This window comes from Balaenoptera physalus, assembly GCF_965194825.1.
Source record: "Balaenoptera physalus genome assembly, chromosome: 12".
In the NCBI taxonomy this organism is placed as follows: Eukaryota; Metazoa; Chordata; class Mammalia; order Artiodactyla; family Balaenopteridae; genus Balaenoptera; species Balaenoptera physalus.
This window is the reverse complement of record NC_138897.1, coordinates 537,104-552,708: the sequence shown is the minus strand read 5'-3', so window position 1 is coordinate 552,708 and position 15,605 is coordinate 537,104. Positions and strand designations below refer to the sequence as shown.

General features: G+C 47.8%; 1 protein-coding gene across 22 annotated transcripts in view; it reads right to left on the bottom strand.

Annotated features, from left to right (window-relative positions):
• The window catches only part of PARD6G (par-6 family cell polarity regulator gamma), a 202,164-nt gene that overhangs the window by 83,762 nt on the left and 102,797 nt on the right, over positions 1 to 15,605 (bottom strand). For 12 of the 22 annotated variants that reach the window (XR_014252040.1, XR_014252041.1, XR_014252042.1 and 9 more), the window contains exon 4: positions 14,739 to 15,576. Coding sequence is in view for 12 of the 22 variants with exons in the window: in XM_082418409.1 (XP_082274535.1) it covers positions 14,756 to 15,576 (821 nt within the window). In the remaining 10 variants the exon portion in view is untranslated. The other 10 variants (XM_082418413.1, XM_082418416.1, XM_082418407.1 and 7 more) reach the window with 5 other exon arrangements.

The following is a 15,605-nucleotide window of genomic DNA, read 5'->3' as shown; positions in this document are numbered from 1 at the left end:
TTTGATTACTGTAGCTTTGTAGTATAGTCTAAAGCCAGGGAGCATGACACCTCCAGCTCTGTTCTTCTTTCTCAAGATTTTTTTGTTATTTGGGGTCTTTTGTGTTTCTATGTAAATTTTAGGATTATTTGTTGTAGTTATGTGAAAAATGTCATGGGTATTTTGATAGGGATTGCATTAAATCTGTAGATTGCTTTGGGTACTATGGCCATTTATTTATTTATTTATTTTTATAGCTGTTTCAGCTCTTTTTTTTTTTTTTTTTAATTAATTAATTTATTTATTTATGGCTGTGTTGGGTCTTCGTTGCTGTGCGAGGGCTTTCTCTAGTTGTGGCGAGTGGGGGCCACTCTTCATCGCGGTGCGCGGGCCTCTCACTATCGCGGCCTCTCTTGTTGTGGAGCACAGGCTCCAGACGTGCAAGCTCAGCAATTGTGGCTCACGGGCCTAGTCGCTCCGCGGCATGTGGGATCTTCCCAGACCAGGGCTCGAACCCGTGTCCCCTGCGTTGGCAGGCAGACTCTCAACCACTGCGCCACCAGGGAAGCCCCTCAGCTCGTTTTTTAAAATTTATTTTATTTATTTTTGGCTGTGTTGTATCTTAGTTGCAGCACGTGGGATCTTCGTTGAGGCATGTGAGATCTTTTGTTGCAGCACGTGAGCTCTTTGTTGCGGTGCGCAGGCTTCTGTCTAGTTGTGGCGTGCGGGTTTTCTCTTCTCTAGTTGTGGCGCGCAGGCTCCAGAGCACGTGGGCTCTGTAGTTTGCGGCATACAGGCTTTCTAGTAGAGGTGCACGAGCTCAGTAGTTGTGGTGCGCGGGCTTAGTTTGCTCTGCAGCATGTGGCATCTTAGTTCCCTGACCAGGGATCGAACCCGTGTCTCCTGCCTTGTAAGGTGGATTCTTTACCACTGGACCACCAGGGAAGTCCCAGTAGGATGGCCATTTTAACAATATTAATTCTTCCAATCCAAGAGCACAGGGTATCTTTCCATTTCTTTGTATTATCTTCAGTTTTCTTCATCAGTGTTTTATAGTTTTCAGAGTATAGGTCTTTCACCTCCTTGGTTAAGTTTATTCCTAGTTATTTTATTCTTTTTGATGCAATTTTAAATGGGATTTTTTTTGGCTTTCTCTTTCTGATAGTTCATCATTAATGTATAGAAAAGCAACAGACTTCTGTATATTAATCTTGTAACCTGTAACTTCACTGAAATCATTTAGTGGTGGAGACTTTAGGGTTTCCTATGGATAGTATCATAGCTTCTGAAAATACTGACAGTTTTACTTCTTCCCTTCCAATTTGGATACCTTTTATTTCTTTTTTTGGGTCAGATTGCTGTGGCTAGGACTTCCAGTACTATGTTAAATATAAGGGGTGAGAGTGGGCATCCTTGTCTTCTTCCTGGTTTTAGGGGAAAAGCTCTTAGCTTTTCACCATTGAGTATGATGTTAGCTGTGGGTTTGTCATAATGGCCTTTATTATGTTGAGATATATTCTGTCTGCAACTTTGATGAGAGATCATGAATGAATGTTGCACTTTGTCAAATGCTTTTTCTGTGTTTATTGAGATGATCATGTGATTTTGATCCTTCCTTTTGTTAATATGGTGCATCTCATTGATTGATTTGTGGATATTGAACCATTCTTATGTCCCTGGAATAAATCCCACTTGATCATGGTATATGATCCTTTTGTATATTGTTGTATTCAGTTTGCTAATACTTTGTTGGGAATTTTTGCATCTATATTCATCAAAGATATTGGCCTGTAATTTTCTTCTTTTGTATTGTCTTTGTCTGGTTTTAGTGTCAGGGTGATGGTGGCCTTGCAGAATGAATTTGGGAGTGTTCAGTCTTCAGTTTTTTGGAATAGTTTGAGAAGGATATGTATTAGCTCTTCTTTATATGTTTGGTAGAATTCCTCTGTGACACTGTCTGGTCCTGACTTTTGTTTGTTGGCAGTTGTTTTTTTTTTTTTTTTTTTTTTTACTACAAATTCAATTTCACTATTAGTATTTCACAGATTGTCTATTTCTTCCCGGTTCAGTCTTGGAAGACTGTATATTTCTAGAAATGTATCCATTTCTCCTAGGTCGTCTTATTTGTTGACATGTGAGTATTCTTAGTGTTCTCTTATGAAGTTTTGTATCTGTGTTATTGGTTATTTCTCCTCTTTCGTTTCTTTCTTTTTTGCCTGTATTTTTATTTATTTCCTCTCTGATCTTTATTATTTCCTTCCTTCTGCTGACTTTGGTCTTTGTTTGTTCTTCTTTTTCTAATTCCTTTCGCTGGTAGGTTAGGTTGTTTATTTGAGATTTTTGTTTGTTTCTGTATCACTTTAAACTTCCCTTTTAGAACTGCTTTGGCTGCATCCTATGGATTTTGGAAAGTTGTGTTTTTATTTCCATTTGTCTTGAGGTATTTTCTGAATTCCTCTTTGATTTCTTCATTGACCCAATGTTTTTTTAGTAGCATGTTGTTTAATCTCCACATGTCTGTGCTTTTCCTATTTTTTGTCCTGTGATTGATTTCTAGTTTTATACTGTTGTGGTCCAAAAAAAATGTTGATATAATGTCTATCCTTTTAAATTTGTGACACTTTTTTGTGGCCTAGCATTTGATCTGTCCTCAAAAACGTGCCATATGCACTTGAAAAGAATGTGTATTTTTCTGTTTTTGGATGGAATGTTCTGTAGATATCTATTAAGGTCAACTGGTCTATTGTGTCATTTATAACCACTGTTTCCTTATTGATTTTCTGTCTGGATGAAATATTCATTGATGTAAGTGGGTTGTTAAAGTACACTATCATTATTTTATTATTGTCAGTTTCTCCTTTTATATATTTCAGTATTTCCTTTATATATCTAGAAGCTCCTATATTAGGTGCATTTATGTTAACAAATGTTATATCCTCTTTTTTTTTTATAAATTTATTTATTTTAGTTTTGGCTGTGTTGGGTCTTCGTTGCTGCACACAGGCTTTCTCTAGTTGCGGCGAGCAGGGGCAACTCTTTGTTGTGATGCGCGGGCTTCTCATTGCGGTGGCTTCTCTTGTCGTGGAGCACAGGCTCTAGGTGCGCGGGCTTCAGTAGTTGTGGCACTTGGGCTCAGTAGTGGTGGCTTGCAGGCTCTAGAGCGCAGGCTCAGTAGTTGTGGTGCACAGGCTTAGTTGCTCCGCAGCATGTGGTATCTTCCCGGACCACGGCTCGAACCCATGTCCCCTGCATTGGCAGGTGGATTCTTAACCACTGTGCTGCCAGGGTAGTCCCTATATCCTCTTCTTGTGTTGATTCCTTTATCATAATAAAACACCCTTCTTTGTCTTTTGTATAGACTTTGTTTTAAAGTCTGTTTTGCCTGATATGAGTATTGTTACCCCACCTTTCTTGACATTTCCATTTGCATGCAATATCTTTTTCTATCCCTTACTTTCAGTCTGTGTGTGTCTTTAGCTCTGAAATGAGTCTTTTGTAAGCAGCATACAGATGGGTCTTTGTTTTTTTGGCTGTGCTGTGTGGCATGTGGAATCTTAGTTCCCAGACCAGGGATCAAACCTATGCCCCCTGCAATGGAAGTGTGGAGTCTTAACCACTGGACTGCCAGGAAGTCCCTAACCAACCTATGACTTTTGATTGGTGCATTTAGTCCATTGACATTTAAAGTGATTACTGATAGGAATGTACTTATTGCCATTTTGTTACTTGTTTGCTGATTGTTTTTGTAGTTCTTCTCTGTCTTCCTTTAGTTTCTTCCCTTGTGGTTTGATGATTTGCTTTAGTGTTCCTTTCTCTCTAGTTTTTCTGCATCTATTGTAGGTTTTTGATTTGTGGTAACCATGGGGTTCATATATTTTGACCTATAACTATATCTACCTGTTTTAAACTTGTAGTCATTTAAGTTCAAAAAGATCTAAAAGATTCTTCTGAAAGAGCTACATTTTTTTTACTTTCACATGTTATGAGTTTTTGATGTCATATTTTACATCTTCATGTTTATCCCTTAACTGTTTATTATAGTTCATTTTACAATTTTTTGCTTTTTAATCTTTGTACTAGCTTATTGAAGTGGTCAATCCACAGCCTTTAATATACATTTGACTTTACTAGTGGGATTTTTCCTTTCCTATGGATTCTTTGTTCTTGTAGCCTTTTGTTTTCCGCTTAGAAAAGACCCTTTAGCATTTCTTTTAGGGTCAGTTTAGTATTGATGAACTCTTTTTGTTTTTGCTTATCTGAGAAATTCTTGATCTCTCCCTCAGTTCTGACTGGTTATTTTGCTGGGTAGAGCATCCTAGTTTGTAGGTTTTTCCCTTTCAGCACTTTAAATATATCATGCCCTTCCATTCTGGCCTGCAAAGTTTCTGCAGAAAAATCAGCTGATAGCCTTTTGGGAGTTCCCTTGTATGTGACTCTTGGTTTTTCTCTTGTTGCCATTAGAATTCTCTCTTTATCTTTAACTTCTGCTGTTTTCATTATGACACGTCTTTGTGTGGGTGTCTTTGGGTTCATCTTGTTTGGGACTGTTCTTCCTGTACCTGAATATCTGTTTCCTTCTGCAGGTTTGGGAAGTTTTCAGCCATAATTTCATCAAGTACATTTTGACCCCTTTCTCTCTCTCTTCTCCTTCTGGGACCCTATAATTCAAATGTTGCTATGCTTGATGTTGTCCCAAAGGTCCCTTAAACTGTTTTCTTTTTTATGTTTTTCTCTTTCAGCTGTTCTGAATGAGTGATTTCCATTATTCTGTCTTCCAGATCACTTAGTATTCTTCTGTATCACCTAGTCTGCTGTTAATTCCTCTTGTGTATTTTTCATTTCAGTTATTGTATTCTTCAGTTCTGAGGGGTTCTTTTAATATTTTCTAGTTCCTTGTTAAATTTGTCATGTGTTCATCTATTTTTTTCAGTCAGTATTCTTATTCCCAATGCTGTGAACTCTTCATCTGGTAAATTGTTTATCTGTGTTACATTAGTTGTTCTCACAAGGGTTTTTGTGTTCTTTCATTTGAAACAAATTCCCGTCTTCTCATTTTGCTTATCGTTCTCTGTCTCTATGAAACTAGATGAAGCAGTTACCGATCCCAGTCTTGGAGGGGTGGCCTTGTGTGGGGATGTCCCGACACAGTCTGCGTGTGCCAGCTGCTTTGCTGGGAGAGCTGGATCTGACGTGAGTGTGAGTCACATCTTCCCCCAGGGTGTGCTGGCAGCTACCACCTTGGTAGGAGGTGGGGCTGGAAGTGGAGGTGGCAGAGTCAGGTGTGAGCTGGGGCCACTCCTCTGCTCAGTGGCCAGCACCACCTTTCAGGGGTGAGGCGGGTTCCCAGACCCTGAGGGTCAGTCTGAGCTGGTTCGTTTCCTGTAGGTGCGTGCCCTCCCCTCCGAGTGTCAGCACCTTTGCTCCAGAGGGGAGCATACTGGAGTGGGCGCCCAGGGCTTGCTGGGGGGTGCCCGAGCGTCACGGGCACCAGTCACAGTTGCAGCCAATCCTGACCTGCTGTGAATGCCAGTAATAGCCATCCTCGCCCTGTTCAGGTGCCGTGCTGGGTTGAGTCAGCTCTGGCTCCTCAACCAAGCACTCTCCTCGGCTGCAGCGGCCTTCACCCTCCCGAGGGGCTGCACCACAGAGCAGGAGGGGCTGCAGGGGGAGCTCAGTGTGGGCCGGGGCGTGGCCCCGGTTGGTTGTGGAAACTGACCAGAGCCCAGGCAGTTTCTGTCTGCTTCCTCCACCTTGCCCCGGGAGCGAGCAAGCATGTGTCCACTCTTCACGAGTGGAGTCTAGGTTTGTCACATCCCCACTGCTGGTTCCACTGGTTTTCAAACCAGCTTAAGGGGACTTGTCCTCCTCGCGTTGGGCCCCAGGGCTGGGGTGCCCAGATGTGGTTCCAGCTGCTCACTCCCCAGGGAGGGTCTCCGAGTCAGGGTAATGCCCCTCCTCCTTTGTGTCCCCTCCCAGGGGCGCAGGTCGCGACCTGATCGCTTCTCCCTGCTTCCTGCTCAGCCCTGTGGGGCTCTGTCTTACAGCCTTGGTTATAGAAGAATCCTTCTGCAAGTTTCCAGTGAGAATTGCTCCACATATAGATATATTTTTGATGTGTTTGTGGGGGGAGGTAAGCCCCGTGTCCTCTTCCTCTTCCATCTTGATCTCCTCTGGAAAAAGCTTTTTTAAAAAATTGTATTGAGGTATATAGTTAATTTACAATGTTGTGTTTAATTTCTGCTGTACAGCAAAGTGACTCAGTTATACATATATACATTGTTTTTCAGTTCTTTTCCATTATGGTTTGCCACGGGATTTTGAATATAGTTCCCTGTGCTCTACAGTAGGACCTTGTTGTTTATCCGTGGCAGTAGCTTTTAAAGTATAGAAATATGTAGTCTTGTGGGACTGCTGCGGAGGCCTTGCTGGCCACCAGACAGGCGATCTGAGGTATCCCCTGGGCAGTAGTTGCAAAAGCTGGGGCTCTAGACGAGTTTATAAGCTCCTTTCTGGAAGCTACTGGTGAGCGGGAGTGAGGCAGAGGGGGCGCATAGGATGGTGTCCCAGCCCGCGTGCCCTGAGAGCACCGCTGTTCCAGGGCCTCGGGCTGAGCACACCTGGAGCCTGGCCCTCAGGCCGAAGCTCCGGGGCAGGAAGCAGGCCTCTTTCCCGGAGAGAGTCGGGGTGTGTGCCGCTGTGGTGTCTGCGCCCTGTCCTGGGGTGGGACCCCGCCAAGAGCCGTCTCTGACCGTCACAGTCCTGTGGGCCCGGGAGCACCAGCCCACTGGCCGCCAGAGCCGGGGGTTCACGGGCATCCCGGGGCAGCAGCTGCAACAGCGGGACGCCAGCGGCGTGTAGGAGCTCCCCCCGAGCCGTGCGCTCTGGGCGTGCTGGAGTGAGGACGCGAACGCCCCCCTCTCGAGGCTTCTGGAAAGGTCTGCGCTCAGCCCTTAGATGTCGTGTGTCATTAGACGCCCGTGCCTCAGGCTCCAGCCCCGCTGCTGAGCCGGTAGGGCCTCCTTCACGGGAAGGCTGAGCTCCTGGGCCTGCCGCCTCTTGCTGCGCCCTGAGGGTGGTCGCTGTCTGAGACCCCGCCTCCACTGACTGCGGTCCTGGGGGGCCTGCCCGTGTGAGGCCCACTGGCAACGGGAGCCGGGTGACGCGGAGGTGTCCCCTGGACAGCAAACAGGCCTCTGTCTCACAAAGATGGGCGAACGTTTTGGTCTGTTATCTGTGCGGTGCCCTGGGTCGTAGCCTGCCAAGAACTCTCTCCAACGTTACAGTCCCAGGGGACCCAGAAACGCAAGCCCGCGCCGCTCAGAGCCAGCTGATCAAGGGGCGTCCCCTGGGCCGAAGCCTCAAAAACCAGGCCCCCGACGTAGGGGCCGGGGCACTGGCGTGTGTAAGAGCTCCCCTCCCAGAGGTGCTGGTGCTGTGGGCGTGGCAGAGCGGTGAAGACGTGCACCCTCGCCGGAAACAGGAAAGATGATGGAGCTTGCTGGCTCTCGCGAGGCAGAGAGAGAGTGCCAAGATGGCTCCCACAGAGGAAAAAAGGAGAAAGGTCTAAATTAACAAACAGGTCACCCCCAGCTTTAGCAAGCGGGAGCACAGCGGCAGCGCTAGCGCCCTGTCCCTGGAGAGTGTCCCACCAGGCCTGGCTCCTTGGGCTGAGGCTCTGAGATCAGCCGCTGAGCCTCTGCCGTCAAGTCTGGGCCCTGGGCTGAGTGAGCCTGCGTGTCAGGGCGCCTCTGGGCTTCCTGCAGCCCTCGGGGTCTCGCGGACGCGGGGCTGGGTGGGCTGCAAACCAGATGTTTTGGGGACTCGTCTCTCGCCGGGGTGCCCTTTGTGGGGCACAACCTTTGGCTCCTCAGGGAGAAGCTCCGGGTTTGTGCTTTCCTCCCGGTGGTGGGCAACTGTGCCAGGGGTGGGTTTATGGGGAGACTGTGTCAGCCTCTCCCGCCCGCTTCCAAGTGGCTCTTGTCTCGTTTGTCAACGTGAGGTAGCCGCTCGGCTAGTTTAAGGTCTTTTTCAGAGGAGATGGTCGCACCTGCAGCTGTAGACGCGTGTCTGGAGGAGGTGAGCTCAGGGTCTTCCTGCGTCACCCCTCTGGGTCCTGATGGCTGCAGTTTGGGGCATCAGTTTGGCAGCGTTTCAGCTTTTTTTTTTTTTTTTCCTGCTGTACTTGCAACTTTTCCGTGTGATTGTTTCCAAAGAGAAAGAGAACTTCAAAAATGTTCATACCCTTTGATTCAGTGATTTCATCTAGGAATCTATCCTAAAGAAATAATCAGAAATCTAAGCCACGATTTATATATAAAGCTTCCATACTTTTTATAATATAAACACTGTAAGTAACCCAGTATCTCAGGGCCTTTGTGCTTGTCGTGCGTCTACACTGTGTTACTGCAGTGCTGAACTGTCTAGATGCCTACGGGGCCATCTTTCTTCAGGGGTTGTATTTTTGAGAGTCACACTTTGTGAAGCACTTTCTGGATAGTTTGGGTTGGTACCCTTGAAGACAAGGGGGAAGGAAATGGCTCTGTGGGTAGAAATCTAGGTTCAGTATTTGAAGATGTCTGATGTGCACTTCTGAATGGGCTCAGATACTTGTGGCGTTTCAGGGCTCCCGCCTGAACACCCAAAGAGCCCGAGTGGAAACAGGTGCAGGGGAGGCTTCCGACAGCACCAGGTCTGTGCAGGGGCAGGAATATGAACGTTGAGCCGGAAGCCTCGACTTAGTCTCCGTTGGCCTTGTACAGCCGGCGACTGGCCTCGCTCAGCAGGGCAGTGAGGTAGGCGTTGTGAGGGCCGTGAGGGGTCCCGTCGTCGGCTGGTAAAGCTGCTCAGGTGAGTGGGGACGAAGCGTCTGTACGGAGGGAACAGCTGCAGTCGGCAAGCGGAGGCTTGTCCTGGGGTCACAGCGTTTCTCACAGTGCGGTCCCAGCAGCGCCATTTCCGCGCTCCCAGCAGGGGGTCGTCCACGGGGGTCTAATCCGTTGCCAGCGGCCCCGGGAGACGCTGTTTCCGTCACCCCCACCCCACCGCCAGCCTGAGGGTCCACAGGGACCTCCAGGTTCCCTGCCAAAGTGTCTTCACTCTGCCAGGCGTTTGAAACAGAGGAGATTTCACGTGGGGAACTGATTACAGCTGCCCCCCAACCCACCGCCAGCCGGGGCTGGTGGAATAGAACAGGGGTGATGACCAGTTGGGCTATAGAGGCAGGAAGCCAGGTGACGAGGACGGGAATGCCGGAGAGGCTGCCCTTCCTCCCACCTGCCAGAGACCGCATGGGGGCCGGTGTCTCGGGGTCCAGCGCTGTGGCCGGCACGCTTCTCCTTCGGCACCACAGAGCGTGGGAGGGCGGGCCTGCCTCCGAAGAGCGGAAGGTGAGCCACTAGCAACGTAAGGTGTTGTCAACTCACCTCAGGTTGCGGCACTGCTGCCAGGCAGCCGGTGTGATACGTCCCTCTTCACTGCCAAAGCCCCAGTTTTGTTTGGGTGGCCAGTCCTCCCATCATGGTGAAGACGGACTCCACATCCAGGGTCCAGGCCCACTGCCCTGGCTAGTGCTGGATTTGGAGCGTCATGTGGCCTGGAGCTCCACCATCTACCCGTGTGGACAAAGCTGGCCTTTTCTCACGTCTAGGAAGGTGTCACCAGTCCTGGCGGGTGAGTGTCCTAAGTTAGGGAGCAGTAAGTTACTGCCGACCCCAAGTATGCGTTCTCATTTACTGTGTTTATTTAATGCATATGTGTTCTTTGATCTTAATTTGTACCTGAACCTAGATTTATAGTCTGAGAACTTTCACATTGCACAGCGCAGGGCTGGGAAAATCGGGCTCTGCGTGGTTCACCTGCAAGGTCAGACTGATCCCAGCCCCGAGCTGCGGCCGCAGTGGGATGATGTTTCGTCAGCACTAAACATCCTGACCACGAACGTAGCCTTTCCTGCGTTTTGAACCCGAGTTCAACCTGGGATATTGACACGGGGCCGGGATGGTGGGAGTGGAAACCACGCAGCCCCTGAGGGAGCAGAGAGGGTGAGCAGACAAATTAGGAAGAACGTACAGGAGTACAGGGAGTGCACTTCGTTCCTGTCCAAGAAAGTTTCCATAATAACCACACCTGTCGCACGCCGGGGAGCCTGACCCCTGACCCCTGACCCCGGGGCATGAGGAGGAGCCGGGGCGAGTGTGAGGCAGAGGAAGGTGGGCCGTGGTTAGGGTAAGCTGGCTGCTGCCGAGGACGGCTGGGTCTCCCAAACAGGCTGCCATTCTAGCGGCATTCAGTTCTCTAAGGTGCTTTTAAACACAGAAATCATGATTCTGAAGAAGGGAAGCGAAACGATGCTTAGGGTCAGTGGCCCAGAACAGGGAAATTTCCCTTTGATATTTTCTACCTGAGTGATCTTGGTATGAGCAGCCCTCTAGTTTAATTCTTGATGTCACTTGCGCTGGATGACAGATCCTGGAACTACTATTGTTAGATGGACTGGTTTATGGCTCAGTCCAGAATGATTCAAGGAGAGTGGTGTTTTTCCTCAGTGGGAACTGTGTGGATGAATGTTGCATTTCTTTTCTAATAAATTTATTTATTTACTTATTTTTTGGCTGCATTGGGTCTTCGTTGCTGCTCGCGGGCTTTCTCTAGTTGCGGAGAGCAGGGGCTACTCTTTGTTGTGGTGTGTGGGCTTCTCATTGCGGTGGCTTCTCTTGTTGCAGAGCACGGGCTCTAGGTGCACGGGCTTCAGTAGTTGTGGCTCGCGGGCTCTAGAGGGCAGGTTCAGTAGTTGTGGTGCACGGGCTTAGTTGCTCCGCGGCATGTGGGATCTTCCCGGACCAGGGCTCGAACCCATGTCCCCTGCATTGGCAGGTGGATTCTCAACCACTGCGCCACCAGGGAAGCCCCGAATGTTGCATTTCTGGAAGCAGATAGATGGGGCGGGAAAAGTACTGGATGTCAAAAAATATGGGTGTGAATTATGGCTCTGAAAATTACCACGTGATCCTGGAAATATCAGTCTACCTTTTACTTCCTCGTTTTAAAAAGTAATGTTAAAAATTTACAATATCCTCCTTCTGGTTTTGTTTTTATTCATAGCAGTTACTGGCAAACAAATTATTACATCTTCTACTGATTTATCATCTGTTTCTAAAGTATAAGGTCCGTGGAAACATTTGTATGCTCACACTCAGTAAATAAAAAAATTAAGAGAATATAACAACCTCTGAACAAAGAGCTTATGCTGGTTTAGGAGACAAAACACAGAAAACCAAAACAGCAACCTGAGGACACTGAGGAGGGTTTGCGGTGCTTCCCTGGAGTCCTGGTAGCTGGTCTGTAGAAGCTGCTTCTCACCTGTGGCCTGGGCTTCGGTGGGGCTCATGTGAAGAATGTAACTTGGTCCTGGAGCAATAAGGCAGACAACTCAGTGTGCCATGGAACACCTGCGGTCTTGCTCAACAGATCACTGGGGTCTACTAGAAGCGAGACTTGTGTGAAAAGAGCTCTTCCCCTGGCACATTAGCTTGGGGTCAAGAGGGTTCAGGCTAAGAAATGTGTTTGCTTTCAAAGCCCCCTGGGGAAGGGAACGTGGAAAATGGCACTTGTTTCCTAGGCTGAGGACGCCAATGGTGAATCATTTTGTTTGCTTCTTATTAACATGACAACAGTTTATGCCATTCCTTGGACGTGTTGTTCAGTAATGCAAAGTTCTCAGTCCCTGAAAGTTATCTTTTTGTGAAGATAAAGAAGAAAACAAAATAAGTGAGGAACCATAGGAGGGAAAAAGAATTTGTATATTGACTTGGGACGTGTTTGGGATAAGAAATACTTAGGAGACTGATGTCAGAGGCAGAAAGGAGGAATAGGTGTAGCTGGAATAAAAAGTAAACCACAGAACAGTATTTCTGCCCATCAGGAAATACTTTTTGCAGGCTACCTGATATTAGGGTCTCCGTACCAGCATTATCCAGGTATCTCTGCGACTTGCAACAAGACCCCGCTCCCTGTCTCTGGCTACTTTGTGTAAAACTGTGAGATACTATATAACCTCACTGATTCGTGGACAGGGTCTCCTTATCAGCTGAAAGGCTGGCCCTCCTGAGATGTCACAGGCTCTGGGGCTGGCAACGTGCATTACTACAAGGTCAAGGGACCTGCGGTCCCTGGCTGGTCAGCCAGGTATCTGCCCCTGCACGTCTGACTCCATCACAGGAGCTACCTCAGAGCACGTATCCAGCTTCAGCACCTGCCTGCCTCAGCTCCACCTCACAGGCTGCGGGGGTGACTGTCCCAACGCTCGAGTCCCCCCAACTCTAAATGCAAAAGGGCCGACTGCAGCTCAGCAGCGTCAGTGAGGGGATTCAGCGAGGTGGTACACACTGGTAAAGCTGAGACAGCTGCGCCTCTTTCTTCCAGGAGTTATTGGTGTTTGCTGCTGTCACCGTGACATTTGTAATTTACTGAAGGAGTAGATCTTGATGTATTATGCATTTAGTAATGTCAATGATGATAAAGTGTTAATGGAGATTTTGCAAACCAGGGTATATTATTTTGAAAAAGCTGTATAGTAAGTATTCAGAAAAGCTTTCTCAAAAGGACTTCAAAAGTAGGTTCTGGACCTACGACACATCTATCTCCTATCAAATATGAGTATAATTTGGTTATCTGAAATGCCCTACTACCTGCTTGGTTATCTGAAATGCCCTACTACCTGCTTCCCATCTGTAAAATGGGCTACTACTACTCGCCTGTGGAGGAAGTGTGAGGGTTACGTGAAAAACAAAAAAATAAGGCTCACGAGAGGCACTTGGTCAATATTAGGTACTTCATCCTGAGGCTGAGTTTATCTCTGCTGATCGTTAACAGACATTCTCTCCAGTATTCAGAACACAGCTGAAAGCAGCAAAGAAAAAGTTTTTATTCTTTGATATAAAAGAAAACTTTAATGTGTATACAACATAGTTTTTTTTGTCCTTTTTTTTTTTAAAAAAGAAAATTGCAGAAATATAGACCTGGGTAGAAAAATACACTCAAGCAGCTGCTGAAGACAATTCATAACTCCTAAAATTATGAACAATAGCACACAAATCTCAGCATAAGCCTTTTTTTCCTTTAAAAAATTATTCACATTTACTTAAAAAACACACCTAGTTATTTGACAAGATATTCAATAACCAGCAATAACTTAATAAAAGAACATTTCCTTTGTGATAGTAAGTTAGCATAAGAGTTTTGGTTCTACAATACTTGTCATAGTAAAAAAACACTTCTGACTCCTGGTGCCCAAAAATGCTCGTACAGTTCATTGGAGCCCATAAATTTGGGGGTCCTAGACCTCAAAGGGGAGCATCTTTGGTCTTCCCTGTACTTAGGACCAAAACAGACAGTGATCCTGGCATACAAATAACAAAAACAAAGGTGCAGGAGACCACAACTACTCAATAAAAGCTATTTATGCCCAATAAATAGTTTCCAAGAGAAAAATAATTTGCTTTTCACTTAATGAATTCAGGAGAAATGAACACATTGAGACACACTGTTTTCCACCTGTTATCAACCTGCCATCCATAAAGTCAGTTCTGCCACTACCAGCAGGGGGTGCCTGACCACAGGAGAAGCGGCCACGTAGTTTCCCAAAAGGCAACCTACAAAAATACGTTTACCTGTATTTACATGAAAACTTTTTTGGGTGAAAGTTTAGTTTTCAAAGTACAAGTGTAACATTTTCTCCTCGACACTGGATTCAAGTAGAAAATACAGGTCATATAAAGTTTGATTGGCTGAAACATGAATAAACCTTTAAAATTACTAAATAAGTGAATATTGCTAGAATACCAAAGGAAGTGACAATGAATTTAATCTGTGTTAAAAATCTTTACATTCCATGTGACTTGTTATTTAAAGTCAAAGATCACAGAACCCACAAATCCAAGTGACTGACCTTTCGAAGTCCTGTGTGAAGTGCTGGAAACACTTCACAAACTGCCCTCAGGGTCACAATCCACAGGAACAGACTGGTTTTTACCTCAGAGTAAATGCTGGCTTTTGATCACAGATGGTACTGGTGAGCTGTGCCTTCCACTCCCTTCCCAAAATTAAATTCACCTCAAAGGCTAAAAACAGGCCACCTCTGACGGCCTCACAAAACTGCCTGTCGGGGCGAGTCCGCCACCGTGGCCACCATGACCACTTCACACTATGTGAGACAGGACTGCAAACAGTGCAACGTTCTGAAATTCATCCTCTACCGCCATGCTTATTATTATTCCAGGTGTGGGTGCATTTGCTCTTGAAAACCAGCCTCTACCTACCTTCCTGCCACGTCCCATCTTCATAGCCTCTGGCCCGTCAGCAGAATCAGTGCAAGTCGGCAGGAAGCACAGTGAAAACATGAATTCGACTATTTTAAAAAAGTAATGTTAAAGCTTCATTTTAAAAAGTATATTTTTAAAATTTAAAAATGAAGTATTTTCTGCACTTGGTCAGATCCTTTCTACCACTTGACAAAGGTGCGACTCTCACCCAGCCTCGTACAGACGGTGCATGAGTATGTATTTTACGTTCTTTGGAGAAATTCTACAAAAATACAATATTCTTTTCTCTCCATAAGTTGAAATAAAGAGTAGGGCTGTGGGAGAAAAGGGAGGGATAAGTAAAAACAACAAAAAAGAGGCGTGCAGTATACAATTTTTTCTTATTTTAAGACTGGAATAAAACTTTAAGAAGAAGGAAGTATTTCCCCTCGGGAAACTGACCTGTCGGACGCCTGGCCCTACAGGGTGACTGCCGGCCCGTGCTCCTCCACCCCTCCGGGGGGCAGGGCCAGGCTGTGGCGGGGGTCGGACCGGAGGGAGCTGAGCAGCCTCTGGACGCTGCCCTCCCGCCCAGGGCTGTGCAGGCCGGGCACCAGGCCAGCGCCGTTGACCCGAGCGAGGCTGCCTGGTGGCGGCCTGGGTACCAGCCGGGGCTCCAGGACGCCCTCGAGGACCACGTCGGCCTCCTCGTCGCTCTCCATCTCGTCAGGGGGCAAGTTCTGCAGGACGTGGGCTGCAGGCAGGCTGTGGCGGCTGGCCGTGCTGTCTGAGGAGCGGCCGGAGCTGCTCAACGCACGGCTGCCACGCACCACGTTGTTCCTCTGGTTGGCCGGCTTGACCGTGACGATGAGGTTGTGGCTGTTGGCGATCATCATGTCCGTGACCTGGTCCAGCGTCTTCCCGGCCACCTCAATCCCGTTCACCTCCAAGACCTCGTCGTCCACGGCCAGCAGCCCAGTGCTCTCGGCCAGGCCGCCGGGCACCATGCGGGAGATGAAGATGCCGGGCACCTTCTCCAGCCCCTGCGGGGCCACGCGCACGCTCGTGCCGTCGCGGATGTAGAAGCCCAGCGGCTTCTGGCAGCCATGCCGGTACAGCCTCACACGGCGGTGCGTCTCGGGGAGGATGTCCACGTCGATGATGGAGGACACGGGGCGGAAGTCGTGGGGCAGGCCGATGTGCAGGTGTGTGCGCCGGCGAGGGCCGTCCTCCCGCAGGGCCAGGGGGCGCCGCCGCCTGGACAGCGAGCCCACCCCGAAGCTGCAGTGCTCGGCCTCTTCTGGAAGAGCACAGAGGAGTCGGTCAGAG